The sequence below is a fragment of the Notechis scutatus genome, chromosome 6 (genome assembly GCF_049901735.1).
Source record: "Notechis scutatus isolate UNSWTSFEM ecotype Mainland chromosome 6, rNotScu1.2, whole genome shotgun sequence".
NCBI lineage: Eukaryota > Metazoa > Chordata > Lepidosauria > Squamata > Elapidae > Notechis > Notechis scutatus.
In genome coordinates this window covers 8,916,052-8,936,223 of record NC_142014.1, presented here as the reverse complement: position 1 = coordinate 8,936,223, position 20,172 = coordinate 8,916,052, and the positions used below count along the sequence as shown (strand labels likewise).

The 20,172-nt window shown below is 40.7% G+C and overlaps 1 protein-coding gene across 10 annotated transcripts in view; it reads right to left on the bottom strand.

Annotated features, from left to right (window-relative positions):
* The window catches only part of ST7 (suppression of tumorigenicity 7), a 123,147-nt gene that overhangs the window by 51,384 nt on the left and 51,591 nt on the right, over nucleotides 1–20,172 (bottom strand). For 8 of the 10 annotated variants that reach the window (XM_087969320.1, XM_087969321.1, XM_087969329.1 and 5 more), the window contains exon 2: nucleotides 6,341–6,423. In XM_087969320.1, coding sequence (XP_087825446.1) covers nucleotides 6,341–6,423 — 83 coding nt within the window. Of the gene's footprint in view, nucleotides 1–6,340; nucleotides 6,424–18,683; nucleotides 18,820–20,172 lie in introns of those variants that run through there. The other 2 variants (XM_087969322.1, XM_087969323.1) reach the window with 1 other exon arrangement.

Genomic DNA, 20,172 nt, shown 5'->3' with positions numbered 1-20,172 from the left:
CATTCGGCTTCTTCCTGGTCACTGCCTTGACATTTTGTGCACAGTCCCCACAGTAGAGTTGTAGGTTTCTCAGTGTTGACCACTATTACAGATTTCACCAAATGTCGGACCAGCTCCAGTCCGCCCCTTCAGGAAAGCCAGGCTCTTGAGTCCATTGGGTTGAATCCAAAGAACTTTTACTGAGAGAAACTGGATGGAGTAAAGTCATGTTGAATCTGAAAGTCCTGCTCAGAGTGTAAAGCAAATATTTTGGTTTCCCAATCCCAACCCCCTGACCAGTCCTCTGGCAGCCAATGCAATGCCGAGAAGATGTTTTGAGAACCCTGAGGTGCTAGGCAGACCAATTCACGCTCAGGGCACAACAGCCTTTGAAACTTCCTAATTCCCGTGTGAACAGCAGAATGCCACCCCTCAGGACAATGGCAGGACACCCGAATACAATGGTGAACCTGATAAAATCATGTGGTAATTAAACAAACCTGGCGTCCTCCATTGACTTTGCTTGTCAGAAGTCGGCTGGGAAGGTGACAAATCGATATTATTTTATTTGAACTGAATTATATAATAGAGCTAGTTTGATTGAGATTTCCAAACAGATTCATAAAATCATTTCTATGCAGGTGCAGAAGGGGAGTACTGATTTGCAGCACCCAATTTTTTTAACTGAAATGTCCCTTTTGAAATGTAAATCAAATTGCGTTTTAACAAAACCTTCAAACTGAGGATTTGCACAATCCTATAAAACGTTAAGGTTTTATATAAGTTTGAGAAAGGAATATTTTTAAAAACTGCAGAATATGTCACACTTTCCTCTCTGATACCAAGGGAAATTAAAATGCACTGGCAATTATCAACATTTCTTAAATAATTATTGTGTACTGCTTATTAAAGGACAACATCATCAAGTGATATTTTTTGTGGAAAAAGAAATGGACCTATTTAGACTGAGTAGTCTTGAGAATGTATATACTATGAAAAGACAGTAAGTTTTTAGTTACTTTATTGCTATTATAATGTTGAGGCAAATTGTTGTTGTTTTTCAGTTTATTATACCAAAGTAGACAGCCATTTCTGGTATTAAGTTAATAAATGTAAGCTGCAGGCCATTTATCTTATACCCCAAACAACAAATTAACTCAGGTAATAAATGTTAACTTAAAGTTTAGCACAATACATTTAGATTAATCTATGAAAATAAATAACAAATGAGATAAAATAATTATAGGATTTCCTGACATTTTGCACAGAAAAGAATTCCTCTTCAGAAATAAGTCACCTATAACTAAGACCTTACTTTTAAGATGAGGCATTTAAAATTATGCTATTATAAATGATTATCTATATTAATACATTTTAAAAGAATTCTAAATTCTGATTTGGGGTTTTCGATAGAAAACATCTGAGACATAACAAATTTAATCATAAATCTGAACTTTAGGAAGGTATATGTAAATGTGTATTTAATCTTAACAATTATTGATGTTGTCAATGTATTAATTATAAACATTTGGAAATTATTAATTTAACAATGCCGAAACAACAGCAATAAGGCAGTTTTGTTCAAATGATACCCCTTGGAACAAGGGTGTCAAACTCAAGGCATGTGGGCTGGACATGGTTGGATCCAGCCTGCAAACAGTAAGCGTTCGGCCCACATCACTTCAGCCTGGCCTGACCCATCCTGGCAGGAGTGCATGTGCGCAGGAGGAGGTGGGCACGCAGGCCCGGCCAATGTCATCCCGGAAGGCACGCATGCATACAGTAGGAGGCACGCACATGCGCGCACAAGGCCGGCACTACAAAAGGCGGGCACATGCATCTACTGGGATGGGATGGGCCGGGTCTGTGAGCACATGTGCCTGCTGGGATGGCATGGGCTGTGTGAAGTGACACGCGCACCTGCTGGGATGGCATGGGCAGGACCTAAACGATGCTGGCTGGCCCCTTACCATTCCCAGGATAGCCGCCCTTACCAGACTTTCACCACAGAAGCCGCCAGCAGATCATGCAGGTCCATTAGGCCGCTGCTGTTGACGCCCGGAGCACCAGGACCGCCCAGACCAAAGGAGGCAAAGTGGCCAGCTAGAAAAGTTGAGTAGAAGTGGTAAAAGCACACCCATTCCCAGCAGACAAAAGGTGGCCGAGGGAGCCAGCCCGGATTGCATGCCTCCCCACATCTCTGCTGGGCTGGGTAACAAGAGCTCCCATGGGGATCTGGCTTTCCCCAATCGCGGTGGCCATTTTTTGCCTGCTGGGCCTGAGCGTACTTTACCACCTCTTCTCAGCCTTTCCAGCTGGCCACTTTGCCTCCTTCAGGCTAGGCAGGCCTGGTGCTTTGAGCCACACCTTCCAGGAACACTGGCTGAGTGAGGAATCTGGCTGCAATCCTCAGCTCGGAATGGAGATGCAGCAGTGTGTGTGTGTGTGTGTGTGTGTGTGTGTGTGTGTATGTGTGTGTGTGCAAGACAGAAAATTTCCTTCAGTCCAGAGAAGGGACCGCAGGCTCGGGGCACTGTTTGAAGGAGCTGCAGCAGTCGGGCAGCACCCCGAAAGTGCTCTGGAGCTGCTGCGTTGCAGGGCAGGGCAGGGCTCGGCTTTCGTTGCCGAGCAGCCCCCGGTGAAGGAGGTGCTTCACCTACTTCTAGCAGGTCCTGGGTGGCAACTCCGCCACTGCTGGACAGACCCAACCAGCACAAAGGAGGCAAAATGGCCAGCTAGAAAGGCGTGGTCCTCTCACACATCCGATGTACCTTGGCACCACCGAGGCCACCGGCAGCTCAGATTCAGACCCAGCAGGCAAAAAACGGCCATTGCAAGTGGGAAAAGCCAGATGCCCATCAGATCCCAGGTTACCCAGGCCCAACAGAGATTGGGGGGAGGCATGTGATCCCGGCTGGGCTTGGACGGCCATAGCACTGATGCTGATCAAGGTTTCCCCTCTCGCAGTGGCTGCCTTTTGCCTGTTGGGAATGGGGTGCTTTTAGCACTTCTACTCAGCCTTTCTAGCTAGCTGCCCTGCCCTGCAAGGCAGCAGCTCCAGAGAGCTTTCGGGGCATTGCCCAACCAATGCAGCTCCTTGAGACACAGTCCCTGAGGCTGCATCTCCATTCCAAGCTGAGAATTGCAGCCAAATTCCCTGCCTGGCCAGCATTCCCGGAAGGTGCATCTCAGGAATAGCGAGCCTTCCCTCCACGCAAGCAGATGAGTCAGCAGGACGCTGCCCTAACTGGTGCCTGGGGCTCAAAGGCCCTCTTCCTCCAGCCTTGGGACAGGTGCCGCTTTCTACCCCGCCCTCCGCCATGCTTTGGGGAAGCCCAACGGGCATCATGTGTTGGGTCTGGCAGCAAACGGAGAAATGCCACACCATCTCCTGCTTCCTGCAGGGACTGCTAATGGAGCACCGCTCTTGTGCATCCACTGCTGCAGTCTGGTGCGCAAGGGGAACACGCTCCATGCACAGGCCAAGTGCAAGACCCACAAGGGGGCTGAGATGACAACCAGTGGTGACCTGGTCTCCAACCGCAAGACAAAACAGACAGTGGGACAGAGTAAGTGAGTCCAGCAGTCTGCATCACGTTCCTGCCCGCAGAAGACAACCACAGTGGTGATCTGGCCCTCAATAAAATTGACTTTGATAAAGTGTGCCATGTTGATCGATCTCGTACCAGGGCTTCCCAGGAGATGGTGCCAATGTCCAGGCACTTGAAGGAGGCTTTCAATGTGTCTTTGTATCGCTTCCTTTCTCCCCCTTGCAATCGCTTTCCTTGTGACAGTTCACTATAGAGGAGCTGTTTAGGGATGCAATGGTCTGGCATCATGGCCTGCCCAGCGTGTCTGGGCTTTCATCAACAGGGTGTAAACTGATGGCAGTCCTGCTCTGGAGAGGACTCCTGTATCTGGCACCTTATCCTACCACCGGATCCTCAAAAGTCTGCAGAGGCAGGTTGTGTAGAACAGGGGTCACCAACCTTTTGGACCTCAGGGACCACCAAACTCATAATTTTAAATCCCAGGGACCACTAACTGGTTCTGTGGATGTGGTCTAATTTGTGGGTGTGGCTTGGTGGTCATGTGACTGGTTGGACATGGCTTGTATGTAAATATTAATATAAATATTGATTTTTTTTATTAAAAAAGAGCAACTTTTACCCAAAATCAGGCAAAGCAGGCAGGCAGATTGAGTTGCTCACAGAATCACAGATTCATTCAGAGATCTATCTATCTGCCATTGACTAGCTCAGTCTTGTTACATAAAATTTTCTTGAAAGCAAACTCATAAAATTTGCTAGCAAGCAAACGCACAAAATTAATTCACAACACACCATGTATGTAAATATTGAATTTTTTATTTTTAAAAAAGAGCAATTTTTACCCAAAATCAGGCAAAGCAGGAAGGCAGATTGAGTTGCTCACAGAGTCATTCAGAAATCTATCTATCTGCCATCGGCTAGCTCACTGTCACATAAAATTTGCTTGCCGTGAGTCTGCACTGAATAATAGAACCTTCAGTCCTAAGGAGGTTCGGCTGTGCTTAAAAGCAGAGCCAAAGATCTAAAGACTAGCTAAAAAGCAAGAAATCCAACCATTTCCTGCTTCCTAGCTAATCTAAATCTCCCAGCACAGCAGAACAGCTGATAGTCAGAAAAATGTAAGGAGTGAATGGGTGGGGAGGGTTCCCGTGGGCCATGTGCGGGGGCTCAGCCTTGTGTTTCTGTGCAGCCTGGATTAATTGCTTTGGGGGGGATGCTGTGGGGGGTGAGATTTCTCTGCACCCCACCAAAATTTTCTCGCGGCCCACTGGATGACGACCACTGGTGTAAAAGTGGTTCAGTTGCCTAGCGTGCCTCCTGTATACAGTACAAATCTCACTGGCATACATCAGGGTAGTTAGCACTACTGCTTGGTAGACTTTGAGCTTTGTAGCAAGGCTTATTCCACAGCGGTCCCCCACGTTGGTCAGTAGTCTGCCATATGTATAGCTTGTCTTGGCAAGTCTGCAGTTGACCTGAATGTCAATTGTCACTGCACAGGAGAGGGTGCTGCCAAGGTATGAAAATTGGTCCACTGCTTGCAGCTTTTGTCTCTTCACTGTGATGGTGGGCTCTTGGTATTGGGCTTTCAGAGCTGGCTGGTGCATCATTTCAGTCTTCTTTGTGTTAATGAGGAGATCGAAGTTGTTGCATGTTGCTGAGGATACTGGATTGCATTTACTGTTCTGATCCAACATTCAGAGCACAGTCGCCAGCAAAAAGGAGATCTCGTAGCACAGTCTCCTTGTTGTCAGCCTGGAGTCTTCACAAGTTGAACAGTTTTCCATCAGTCCTGTATCTCAGGCTAATTCCCAAAGAACTGTTCTGGAAGGCATCTGACAGCATGACTGAAAACATTATGCTGAATAGAGTCGGTGCCAATATGCACCCTTGCGGTTTGTAACAGGAAAGGCCTCTGAAGCTTCTCCGTTGTTCAGAACACAAGCCGTCATGCCGTCGTAGAACTGACATACCATCAGGATGAATCTGTCAGGGCAGCCAATCTTTGACATGATGCAGCACAGACCTTTACGACTGACAGTGTCAAAAGCCTTGGTGAGATCCACGAAGGGGGTGTACAATTCACAATTCTGCTCTTGAAACTTCTCTTGGAGCTTTCATGCTATGAAGATCATGTCCAAAGTGAGACGCTCTTTGCAAAAACCACACTGTGTCTCAGGAAATAGACTCTGTTCCACGTGGTCAGTCAGGCTGTTCAGCAACACTCGTGCAAGGATCTTGCCTGTGATGGAAAGCAGTGATATTCTTCTATGATTATCACAGACTTGTTGATTTCCTTTCCTCTTGTAGAGGTGTACGATGGATGCATCTTTCTGTTCCTGAGGAATGGATCCTTGATTCCAGAAGGATTGGAACAGCTGAGGGAGTTTGTTGATCAGCACTGCACCATCATTCTTGTAGACTTCTGCTGGGATAGTGTCAGATCCTGGGGCCTTGCCACTGGGCAGCTGGCTGATGGCCTGCAGGGTTTCATTCTTTGATGGTCTTTGTATTTATATATATTTCTCTAGTTTCATGGCCAGAAATTTGAACTAATACACAGGGTGTACTTTGAACAAACTGATTTTTTTCAATGCTAATTGACAAAGTATGGTTTCTCTAGTATGTATTGTAGCAAAATTGGCTCCACAGAACAGGACTTAATGTTCAGATTAATTACTAACTAATATGAATTGTACACAGTACATAGATATGGAAACTTGAAGGAAAAAGACAAAAAACATGTAGCTGTAAAAGCCAATGTAGTATAGAAGATTATAAAATATTTTAAAAATAGATCTAGTACTTACCAAAATAAGCCCTGAGATTAACGAAGAAGTGCCTGTCAAGGCAACGTAGAATTTGGGTGTTAATGTGTTCAAAAACATACTCACTGAAAGAGAAAGACAAAAAAGGGTCACCAATGATTTACCCGGTTTTCCCTTTACTACAATCTGAAATAAAAATGTGTATATACACATATTGTATGCAGAAAGAACAATTGCAACCAGCCTGCCTTCCAACCTACGTACTGCACAAGTCAGAAGGAGGACTGAGAAAATATCTACAGACCTCACATATCCTAGACATAAATTGATTCAATTCCTCCCCTTGGGATACCAGTACAGGGCATTACATGCCAAAACAATTAGACACAAAGACAGGTAATCTACCCCCTCATGCCATCACTCTACTGATCATCTAATTCCCTGTCTTGTATCTAAGAATATCTACCCGTGTAGTATTACTATTATCCTTCTCATTTTTTCTCCTATTAGTCTCTTATCATTATGATTGTTGTTTGTATATACACTTTTAGTTTGTAAGTACATATTGTTTGTATGCACACTGATTATATTACCTCATTTGTACACTGAGAGCTTATGCAGTGGAGACAAATTCCTTGGCCAAATCATATTTGGCCAATAAAGATTCTCTATGAATATGAATAATAATGTTATCTTTAATTCTTCTCCACAACGGCTTGTCTCATTTGTTCCCCTTACTTTTTATTAGTAACTTTCTGCTCTCTTTTATTACCCCCATTCCTCACTACAAGTAATTAATGTAATTACAAAGAAATGGCGGTATTGTGTACCTGTTATGATATTGACTTAAGACAGAGGAAACCCAAGTTCAAATCTATCCTCAGCCACAAAACTCTTTGGGTGATTTTGGGCAATTACTCTCTCTCTCTCTCTCCGTCCAACCTATCTCCTCAGAGTTATTTTGGGGATAAAATGAAGGGAGCTCCCCATGGAAACCATACTGAACTCTTGGAACAACAGCAATATATAAGCAAAATAAAACAAACATTTGAATCAACATTAGACATCTGTCAACTTCTGGAAAACTTTAAGATCATCTTCAGGTTGAAGGACAGAAATTAATTCAGCAACAATTTACACTAATTTCTTTACATTCAGTTAATCGAGAAGCAAATTGGTGCTGAGATTTAGCATACTGTTCAGCTATAGAGGTCTGACTAACTCTCACAATATACAAACTGATCAATTAAAAGAAGGGTCTAACTACTCTAAATTACGAAAAACTGTGATGCTTGTCCCAGGACCAGACATAAGGATTAATGACCCAAGTACACTGCTGTACCTGGGATGGAAATAAATGTGTCATGCTGCATATGCACAACCAACATATTGTAGTTTGGCACGTTATATTGCTTATAGACGGTCAAGAAGTAGACTCCATGTACAGCATGGGTGTCAAACTTGATCGCGTCATGTGACATATCGTGAGGTATCACGATTCATGATGTTTTTTGCTTTTGCGGAGGTAGGGTAGGCGTGACGTATCCGGCCCGCAGGCCGCCAGTTTGATAGGCCTGATGTACAGCTTTGTTAAAGATTTAACAGTTGTTCTACAGCAGGTTTGACGAGAGACTAAATAATAGAAAGTCGGATACCTACATGTATTTTCTTACTGATCTTTTATTTAGGCACAAAAGAAAAAGGGGGAAGATGTGTGGAAGAGGTAAACTCCACTCATTAATTTCACCTCATAGCATTTTTTTCAAAAATAATTTTAACAATCAACTTATTTTAACTTCAACCATTGTAATGTTTTTGTTGAAACTGACTGATTTGTATAGACAACAGAAAGTAGGAGTTGGACAGGCACAGCAATATAAAACCACTCAATTTCTATTTCTGTTATTCATTTTACTTTTTCATCCTAACGGTGAACGGTTGTGCACAAGGCAGTTAACTTAAACAAGGACGACTAGTACTCCATTTGTCTATGCGGGTGCCTCAAAAATCCTTACAGGTATTCTGTTTACAAGACACACATGTTAATAGAATTAAACTTTGTGAAACATGAAAGGTAAAAAGTAAAATCCATTATCAGGAATTACATGTGACTACTGATTATTATTTTTCTAAGCCGAAAGTCAGCACCCTTTTTCCTATGTGAATAAAGATTTCCCTTCTCCTCTAAGAAAGTAAGAACAGTGGCAAGTGCCCTGATTCTCTGTGATTCTTCTTACAGATAAGAAGGCTCATTATGTTCTCTGGCACAGTGGGCATCTCTCACCAAACTGTTAAGGCAAATGTCTACGGAGATTCTCAGTCACGCAGGTGATGGTTGTCCCCAAAGTGCTTTTTCAAGAGCAAAGGATGACAAGAAAGCAAATTCTCTACTTTACAACTTAGAGAGGAAAAAACACACAAAAGAAGAAAACCAACCCAGATGGAAAGTGACATGTCTCAGAAAACTGACCAACGGGTGAGAAATCTGTCTGACAAGAGAGTTTACCCAAACAGAAAATATTTTTTTGGCCAAATGACTGAAATTCGCAGTAACAGAAAAATAGCTACCAATTCAGTGGTGGGATTCAGATTTTTTTCCCCTACCAGTTCTGTGGGCGTGGCTTGGTCAGCGTATTGTGGCTTGGTGGGCATGGCAGGGGAAGGATACTACGAAATCTCCATTCCTACCCCACTCCTGGGGGAAGGTTACTGAAAAATCCCATTCCCTACCTCCCCACTAACCTGCTTTCCAGCTCTGTTCTCCTGTGCAGGGCAACAAAAGAAGACCCAGTCGATCAGCTGGGACTCGGGAGGCAGAGAATAGATGGGGGTGGGGCCAGTCAGAGGTGGTATTTGCCAGTTCTCCAAACTACTCAAAATTTTGTTACCGGTTCTCCAGAACTGGTCAGAACCTGCTGAATACCACCTCTGTACCAATTGTAGATTTCCTCATAGCCACAGAGTCAGCCATCAGGAACAATAAGCTGGCAGAACCAGAACCAGAACAATGAAGGATGAAGGTATTTGCAGCCCTCACCAATGCCAAACACCCCCTTCCAACTTCACAATTCAAAAAAAAAAATAGTGACATACCTAGGAAGACATCCAAATATCACCATCCTGCCAGTTGATAAAGGAAGACGCACAGTCATCCTGAACACAGATGACTACAAGGTCAAGGTGAACAATCTTCTGAAGAGAAGATTGTCTGAGACTTGAAGTACACATGCATTTAAAAGACAATGGCCACTCTTTTGAAGACAGCAAAGTCCATATTTTGGATAGAGAGGACCGTTGGTTTGAAAAAAGGGTCAAAGAGGCCATCTATGTCAAAACTGAACAACCCTCTGTAAACAGAGAGGGATATGACATCATCTATCTCCAGTCTACAATACAGTCCATTCAACAGTTCCAAGAAGGTTCCACACCCATTTGCACCACTCAGGTGACCCTGACGACACTAATAAACTTCCAGGTGGCCTTAACGACTTGACTCGCTAAAAGAATGCAAATGACCAGCTGTTTGCAAAAAGTACAAATTCTTCCATCCAGTAGCTGAAGAAGCTACTTGGATGAGAAGTGAAACATTTTCAAAGAAAAACCAGAAAGTCCAGTTGCCTCTTGAAAAAACATCTTTGTTAAAACAAATCCATTTTTTCAAGGTTTGGCAGGTTGCTTTAGAATTATATCATATGTAGTGGCAATGCCCCAAAGTTAAAAAAAATACTTGGAAAAATTGAAGAAATGGAAGCCAGAAACTTTCTTATTGGGGATGACAAAAGGAAACCTGAAGAAACATATCCAATACATTGTTCAACATATATTAACAGCAGCAAGAATTGCCTATGCCCAAAGCTGGAAAATAGACGATATATCTTCCAAAACTTTGATAATAAACAAAATACTTGATTGTGCCGAGATGGATAGGCTTACGAGGCAACTTAAAGGTGAAGAGAAGTCTGAGTTTATGAGGCTTGGGAAATGTTATATATATGGTTAGATAAGAGAAATAAGGTTTGATACGGAAAAGAATTGTAAATATAAGTAACGCTTGACACAGAACTGTTAAAATGTAATTTTCACATGTATTTTGAAAATAAATAAAAATTTTAAAAAAGAATTATTTTACTATATACATGTAAAGATAGAGCCACAAACATAACTTTGTACATGCATGCGAACAGCTGACAGTAGCTTCCGAAGTAAGATGGACAAGCCTTGCAATAAGGTGGCTTCATTAAAAATTTGAAGACAGGTATCTTGCTTGCAAGTCCTGTATCCTGCAAGGCATCTTTTCCCGTTGTTTTTGCACATCAATGTTATGCTCTATCTTTAATGGAAATGTAGGCAGTTTTGCCTAAATATAGGCATTTAATAAAATAAAGTCAAAATAAACATGCACACACACACGCACACATTTTCAATTTACAACCAGAAACATCTGGTTGACTATATGGGATTTAAAAAGATAAACTAGGATGGGCTTTGAATCTGATTTGGTAGGATAGTCTTACGTTCTTAAGTAAGCATTATGCAAGCTTTTACATGTGACTTTATGCAAGTTTTATACATGGAAAATTTATTTTAATTCTTTAACTGTCTGGTTTCATCCATCAGAGAAAGAAAATACTGTAGAGGTCAGAGATAAAGTATTTCCAGTGGTTTCAAGAGCAAAGAAAATCCCAGCTGTGGGGTTTGGAAGAATTTGCAGCTACAGTGAGTTTGTCTCGAGAGAGAAATGAGTTGGCAAAAGCAGTTGAAACCAACTCTCAAATCTCGTGAAATATACTGTGATCATATAAGTAGCATGCTGAACAGCTCCATGGAGACCAAAGCTATAATTATCGACAAGTAGGAGGTTATATTTAAAGCTTTTTGACCCTTCTAAAGATTGCTGGTTTATGTATCGAGTGTCATACTTTTTTGGCACACAGAATTGCCATCAAAACATGATTGTACTTTAAGTCTAAGCATGGGCATCATGTTTATAGTTACACTTAGAAATGTGCAAAATGATTTCCATTGGCCTTTGGTTGTAAGCCACCCTGACTATATTTTGCATATATTTGTTTTTTTATACTCAAACACAATGTCTTTATGCTACAACCTCCATTTTCTTTTCTTTTATTGCCAGGCTGCGTTTAATATATTTTTCCCTTTTTTCTATATGTTTTTACATATTCATATATAGCTATCAACACATTAAAAAAAATCCCTCTGCAAATCATGTCATGGCTCAAGCAATTGCTTTACCACATGTCAAATGGCTATAGTGGCTTAGAAGTATGGTTTTTTCCAAAAAAGGCAACACGATCATAGATTAAGAAGAATGAATTCTGCAGATGGCAGCAATACCTCAACTTTGGCCAATCTGGAAAAGCTAAGCAGAATTGAACTTGATTAGTTTTAATTAAAGACCACCAGGAAATATCAGAAATCTTAGTACAGTAATATTTTAATAAATCATGCAGTACTTTAATACAGTGGTGCCCAACCTTTTTGTGCCAGGGACCAGTTTCACTCAGAAACACTTTTTCAAGGACCGGGGGGAAGAGTCCGAGTTTGGTGGTTTGCTTGCAGGCGTTTCATTATCTGACTAGGTAACATCTGATGTTGTTACCAGTCGGGTAATAAACGCGTCTGCCAGCAACTCTACCAAGTTCAGGAACGCCAATGCCTCCTCATTGCAACCCTGAGCGACAGATAGTCCCTGCAGGACGGCTGAGAAGCCTCGCCTCTCGGCCCTGCCTTCATCAGCCCCATCCCTCAGGTGTCTCCCTCCCTCCCTCAGCCTCATCCCTCAGGTGTCTGCCTCATTCCTCTCTCAGTCGCTCTCTCGCTCCTCCACCAGCCCAGGAAGAAACTGCTTCAAAGAAGCCTGCAGGGTGGCTTTTCCTGTCGGCGCAGCTTCCCCAAAGCGCCCGTTCACCCCACCCGTCGCCCACGGTTCAATCCAGTGCTCCGTTCTGCCTGCCTGCCTTCGTTTCTGGTGGTTTCGGAGCGCAGCTTCTCAGCGCCCGTTCACCCCGCCCGCCCCACCCTGCCACCACAGTTCAATCCAGTGCTCCGTTCTGCCTGCCTGCCTTGGTTTCTGGTAGTTTCGAGCAGCTTCGCTGAGAAAAGAGGCGAATAGTTATTATTCTCAGCGAAGCTGCTCAGAAACGAAGGCAGGCAGGCAGGCAGAACGGAGCACTGGATTGAACCTGGATTGATTGGCGGCAGGGTGGGGGTGAAACGGGTGCTTCGGGGGAGCTGCGGCGACAGGAAAAGCCACCACCCCCGGCTTCTTTGAAGCAGTTTCTTCCTGGGCTGGTGGAGGAGCGAGAGAGCGACTGAGGAGGAACGAGGCGGGAGGAAACCGAAGCCGCTGAGCCAGAGAGCAGGACAGGCTTCGGTTGCTTCCTCCCTCCCTTCTCTCATTTGTGTCCTTGATCCCCGATCCCAGCAGCATTCACCGAAGGCGAAGAAAGCCGCCATTTTTTTCCCTTTGCGGCCCGGTACAGAGTGCTCCACGGACCGGGACCGGTCCGCGGACCGGTGGTTGGGGACCCCTGCTTTAATACAACTCATTGGAAAGAAGTGTTTTGAATAGTTCTGGGAAAAACAGAGTAGTGAAAGTCAAACTAATGAAAACATATATAAAATTATTTTTTTAAGTAAAAATTATCAGGATCAAATCTTCATATCTTTCCTTGGAAAAAGTATGCCAAACTTTAGGCAACATAATCTAGTGTTTTCTTGTTAAAATAAAATTTAAAAGATACCCAAAACTTAAATATTTTTTTTGGGGGGAATTCTACATTTTTACAATTGATGATTCAATCCATAAGATTTCCAACTATTGTTGATTATCTACTAATTGACCTGAAACCAAAATGGCTGGCTGCTTGCCCTCCTCCCCGCCACATATAAAATATTAACATACATACATAGATATACATACATACGTATGTATGTATATGTATGTATATATGTGTGTGTGTGTGTAATATTTTATTTATATCATTTATATATATAACATATACATATACATATACACATACACACATACACACACACACACACACACACACACACACACATGTAAGTCTAAACGTGTTCGGGTCTTTTCCCGTGTAAGATTAAAACTATCTTGGCGACCTTTCGGTGAGGTCCCACTCGCCATCCTCAGGCTGGTGCTTTCGGCTTCGTGCCAGTGTGTGATCGGAGCTGCTGTCTCTCTATAAATACTGGTGGGGGGGAGCTGGTGTGCTGGGCTGGTTGGCTGCGCTGCTGCCTCTTGATTGGTTGATGGAGTTGATGTTGGTATAATGGGCTGTGTGATGGCCTTGTGAGTTTTGTTGTGGAGATATCCTGGATCTTGTGCTGTAATCTCCTGGGTCGTTTGTTTTGTAGTGATCTTTTTTCCATTAGCCTCCTGGGTTTTAACAGCTTGGGTAATGGGTTGTGTGATGGCCTTGCAAATTCTTTTGTTGTGGTATCCTGGGTCCTGCATTGTAATACCAGGGGGACCTCGCTGAAACGTCACCAAGATAGGCTTAATCTTACACGGGAAAAGACCCGAACACGCCTAGACCTACATACCTGTACCCATGAAAATCTACGGAAAAAAAATATATATATACAGTATATTTGCTTTCTTAAGTTTTCGCAGGTATTTACATGTATGGTATTCAGCTTTGTTCAGGTATTTTCCCACGTCATTATAGTTGTAGCGATGTTTCAGCAGAATCTCATCTGCCATCATCAGGCTTCTGTATTGTGTTTGTCTGTGAGTCAGGCTTTCACAGCCGTTTCTGTTTTAAATTTGGTGGTAGCCTACTGCTGTGTTAGAATGGTTTTTCTTCATCCTGATTGGTTGGGAGTCTTGGTCTGTGTTCATTGGTCTTGAGAGTTTGGTAGAAACACCAATCAAGCAGAATCACACATACTCTCACACACACAAACATATACATGAACAGAACTGATGAGAGTTTAAGGCAAGCAAATAAAAGATAAATGAAATAACTAAATCCAATACCCTGTTTTAAAGGATTGTCTGGTTTAATACTGTCAATGAAAATATATACACAGAGAGACACATATATACATATACACATTGTCAATGAAAAGAGGTCCATATTCCTTGATTATATTTGGAAGTTGCACTAAATTATAGATAAACAAATCCATAGTTATAAAGGGAAACTCAGTCTTTCAAGTTTTATTAATCATATCTTGCTTTTATGTCACATGAACCTGCAATAGTAACTAATCTTCATAATGGTCAACTCAGCTTGAAGACTGAGCTTTAAAATGTGGTACATACATATATTTAGAAACATACTACATCAATAATGACCTACTCTGAAAACACCTGTTGTTTTCTGAGCCAATTCAATTTATGGGCTTTGACCATGACAATCTTACCTGGCTAAAGACTACTGGGCTATCAAAGAGTCTGACTGTCTTATTATAAATTGGTCTGGTTCCCAAAATGCAGAAAGTGATGTTTTTGTTAAGCTCATTGGTGATTAAGAACTCAGCACTCACTTTCTGATTTCTAAAAAAAAAGAATTTATGCAACACAAACTAAACAGTACCTTTCAATTTGTATTTTAAATTATTTTACATATTTTATTACTTTAGCATTTTAAATATTTGTTATTATTACTGTTACCACTGGTTCACAGTGAATCATGTTGACTGCTTTTAACGGGCAGTATTTCTATATTAATATTAACGCTGCTTATTCTAAAGCAGGGGGCTCCAACCGTGGCAACTTTAAGCCTGGCTGCCTTCAAGTCCCAGAATTCCCCAATCAGATTTGCACATGTAATTATCACAGCGTGGGCATCCTGGTACAGAGAAAAATGTAAATGGGAAAAAAACACTTTGAATTATGCCCGGAAAGGAATCAAGAACCAGTTAACCAATTGCTTAACAATTTAAAGAAGTGCTCCTTGCCCACTTTGCTTTCCAGAGGCTGTATCAAAGTAGCTTCTTCTGAATTGTGGCCTCCTAGGCAAGTCCACTTCAGAAGTGTTGGTCTGACTGCTTAAGGAAGCTGTTCTTTGTCTTGCTCTTGTGGTTGCAGGCTGAAGATTATTAGTTAAGCCTCAGAGATTCATTACTATTTGCCTCAAGCAGGTTGATAGCATGGTTTTCCGCTGAGAGCTTCCTTGGGTTAATTTAATAGTCTTGTCTAGCAAACTCTGCCGAGATTGTTCTGCAAATCCCAGTCAGAAGATTAACATCATTATGATGGTGCCTTCTGAGATTTTAAATCCACTGTTCTGATAGAAATGCTAATGACTGTTTTGGGTGAAGGAAGGGATGTTACAAGGGACAAATGTAAATACAAAATAAGTTGCTATGAAATATATAGGTTTTACATTCCTTGGCCGTTATGAAGCACTGGCAATATATTGCCCAGACAGTGGATAAACCAAAAGAGTTGGAAATCTTACTAACACAAACATCAGCCTACTATAGGGCAATGATCCCTCAAAATAATCTTTCACCTTTATTAAAAAAAAAACCTGAAAAACTGTATTATTGTTCTAATTATATTCACTCGTACATTTTAATTTTAATTTTATAATGCAGTTCTGTAATGAATTAGATACGGAAACCATGGGTGAACATGCTAAAACCATGTCCCTGCCCCAAAGGGAGGGATCTCTAGAATAGGAATAACATGCTAAAAACATGAGACAGACCACTTCCCCCAAGGAAAATGAATGCACACTTATGGCTTCCTTTCACCTAACAGATTAAATTGACCACAAAAATCCTCATGCTCTTTACTATCAAATGGGACATGATAGAAAAGATCGATCAAGCTAAATCACTACATGGCTCCTTCATTTTTATTTTATCGTGCTATGCAAATAGCGATCAGTAACACAGCCTTTTTTTTAGTCATTAAAACCCAATTTTGTTGCCTTTTTTGTATGGTTGGGCATGCTGGTTTGCTTACATAAATAGAGAAAACAAATTAGAAATTGGTCCTGTAAACATAGATACTTTTATCTTCAAGCTCAACTCTGGGGTTTACTAAATCATGGTTAAAGTAAACCAAAAACTAGTACAAGACAGGAGTAGAATTATACAGTACACTGTATAATTACAGTGGCTTACAACAGTTCACCTAGTGACCATTCAAAGATACGAAGTCACTGAAAAAAGTGATTTATGACCGTTTTTCAACACTTATGACCGTTGCAGCATTCCTGTGGTCATGTGATCAAAATTCAAATGCTTGATATCTGACTGGTGATGGTTGCGTCGTGGGATCACGTGGTGATCTTCTGACAAGCAAAGTCAATGGGGAAGCCAGATTCACTTAACAACCATTTACTAACTTAACAACTGCAGCGATTCACTCAACAACTGTGGCAACAAAGGTCGTAAAATGGGGGAAAAACTCACTTACCAAATGCCTCATTTAGAAACAGAAATTTTGGGCTTAATTGGGTCATAAATTGAGGCCAACCTATATTTCTCCCGTGTTCTGAAACAAGTTGGCAAATTCCAGGATATTCTGACATATTGGATAAATTCAATTTATAAGCTCAGGTTTGAACATATATGAACCAAATTCTGTTCTGGAGGAATAAACTATAGAAAAGCTTACATCAAGCTATGTCTTACTTTTGCTAATTTAGCCCATTTTCAGTATCTAGTGTCTTGCTGACTTTTCATTCATGAAAAAAAAAATCCAAAGAGAAATAGTTTGCCTTTTTCAATAAACAACTGAATTTTTGCCAAAAACTAACCTTTACTTTATGACCCATTAGATAGTTGAAATACCAACTCAGATCTCAGATTAATACCAGAAACCTCCCTAAAATGATTTTGTGGTTACAATAGGAGATGTTCATACCTGCAGGACAGTTGCCATGTGATATTTTTAAGCAGTTAATGTACCACAAATATTTATGCTTGAAAAAAAAATCTACTCACTTATGTCCATTCTATTTTTTTAACTTGCACATAAGACCAAAAAAGGTCATGCTTATAATGTACAGTGTTACTATTCATTGCTGTTCAGAAATGTATACTGCTTCCCTGTGGTCTAAATCACTTCTTAAATATTTCCAAAGCTTGTGAAGCCTTATTAAAAAAAAAAAATACACAAGCAAACTATTTCAGCTTTTCTTGCCTCCATTGCCAGGTGCACAGTGGTGTCCTTGACTATGAACTCCAAGGGAACGTGGATGATAACATTTTGTGGGTGAGATTTCAAATTTTGTCTTACAGCCAAAGTGCAAAGTATCAAGGCTTCTGGCATGGTACATTATCTGATCCTAAAAACAAACAACTTATTTTCTTTCATTCTTTCTTTCTTTCTTTCTTTCTTTCTTTCTTTCTTTCTTTCTTTCTTTCTTTCTTTCTTTCTTTCTTTCTTTCTTTCTTTCTTTCTTTCTTTTTTTTCCCTCATGGTCTCTCTCTCTCTCTTTCTCTCTGTATATGAGTATATATTTTAGGATATCTATATCTATATCTCTATATACATATACATATATATAAATATATATATATATATATATTAGTGTAATGCAAATCAACATAACATCCAAGTAGCTGCAGAGTTGTATCAGCTCTCAGATAATTGATGTTTCAAAGAAAGTAGTCTGATTTGTTTTTCTGATTTCAAATCTGTAAAATTTGCAGGGAATATTTTTCTAAGTTAGTTAGTTAGTTTACTTTATTGATTAGCCCTTGAGCCATATCAAAGTGCAGAGTTCCAGACACAAATTATGACTAAAATCTGACAAAAAACAGTTTAAAATGGAATTGGATAAAATACAATTTAAAATGAAATTGGAATAAAATATAATTTAAAAGGAAATTGGAATAACATAAAATAATTTAATAGATAAATAAAATATGATAAAATTATATTTCTGTATCACCCCTACAATCTACCCCAATCAGTCCTCCATATGCTGATCTCAACCGAACCATTTTGCTCAAGTACTGTGCATGTTTCTAAGAAATTATCAGGCCTTTGGGCAAATTCCTCTTGCATAAACCATAAATTCCTGACCTAACCTTATCTTTTGTAATTTTTGAATAAACATAAATGTAATAAAAGTCCATTATTTTTTTTTGGGGGGAATTACATACATGTAATTAATTTACAATTATGAATTCTTTTCTTCTTTCAAGTTTGATCTCAAGGATAAATTGAAGCCAATAAGTAAGAATACTAAGGGTGCCATCCTAAACAGGCTTCCTTACAGGACAAATATGCTATGCCACCTATTGATACTCTCGTTCCTCCCCAATGAACATGATCTCGTGAGAAAGTGGATCTGGAATCTCATTAATCAGACAGCATTAAATTCTTATCACTCTCGGATTCTGCAGGAGCTCTGATTTGTTTAGTTATGTCTACTTGTGTTAATTGAGCTGCAGGAATTGGAATAATCCATCAAATTCTGGTTGGGGGATCCCATAATCCTAGAGAGGTTCTTCATTGTTAAGGCAGTTCTGGTTACAGATAAATCTTTCTTCACTGTATGATATTTGTTAAAGTAGAAGATACTAAGAAGCCCAGCCAAAGTTAAACTTTGCTTTTTGAGGGACCTGGTGCTACAGCCATTCAGGTGTCAATACTGTATGTTTGCTTAATGTCTTATCCTATTAAGTGTAGAATTTGGGAATAGTAAGGTACAGCTTCTGGTGCACTGACACCCCTTTGTCCAACTTTAGAGATCAAACCCCTCTATCAAGAATCCTTCGCTTCAGTTAACCTCAAAAAAAAGGGGGAACTGTTTTGACTTTTTTCCTCCAAAGAAACAAGACTATTTTAAAAAAAAAAAATGAAAAACTCTATGGTGTCAAGCTGAACTTCACCTCATTTAACTTACATACAAGTTAGCTGTCCAAGTAAATCTTGGCTATGTATTCAAGAATGTATAAACTCAAACAGAGCACTTTGTCCATTTATTTGATTGGAGAGATACAGATTGAGCTATATTTCACATCTTCAAAAAGGTAAAGGTTTATCCTGTCCAGTCAAGTCTGGCTATAGGGGGTAGTGCTCATCTGTTTGTTAGTCAATGGACGCAACATTGTCCAAAGATACTTCAGTGGTCATATGGCCAGCATGACTACATGATACACGCCAAGGTGCACGGAACACTTTTACATCTTTATAGAAGTCTGGAGGATGGCTGTGATCCCTGTTTTATTCAGGTTTACATAGAATCAGCTGAACAAATGAACTATGATTTGTCTGCTTTAGTTTGAAGTACTGACTTTCAAAAATTGTGAAATTGCAAAACTAAATAAAAGCAATTTTCATTCTATCAAATCTATTCCTACAAAAATCAATATAAGGATTGCAAATTTTTGCCATCTTTTATTCCATGGTAGAGTACATTACATTAGAGTACAGTACTCTACTTTATCGAAACTAGCTTTGTTAGGGTATTTTCCCACGTCATTGTAGTTGTGCTTTTAAAGTTGTAGCAACGTTTTGGCAGAATCTCATCTGTCATCATCAGGCTTCTGTATAGTGTTCATCTGTGAGTCAGACTTTTACAGTGGTTTCAGATTTAAATTTGGGGCAGCCTATTGCTGTGCCAGAATGGTTTTTCTTCATCCTGATTGGTTGGGAGTCTTGGTCTGTGTTTATTGGTCTTGGGTTTGCTGTGTTCTGCTTGATTGGTGTCTCTAATATCTTCTGTCATGTTTTTGGCTCTTTTGTATCTTGATTGGCTGGCAACATTGTGTTACTTTATTGGAGGCCTTTAGTGCAGTTGGCTCCGGTCAACGGACAGCTATCATTAGTTAGGGCTAGGTTTCATCTGCGCCTGGTTGGGGTGTGTTTGAGCTGGAGGTATCAGGGGATCTGTTTTTGTCCACACAAGCCAGGCAAA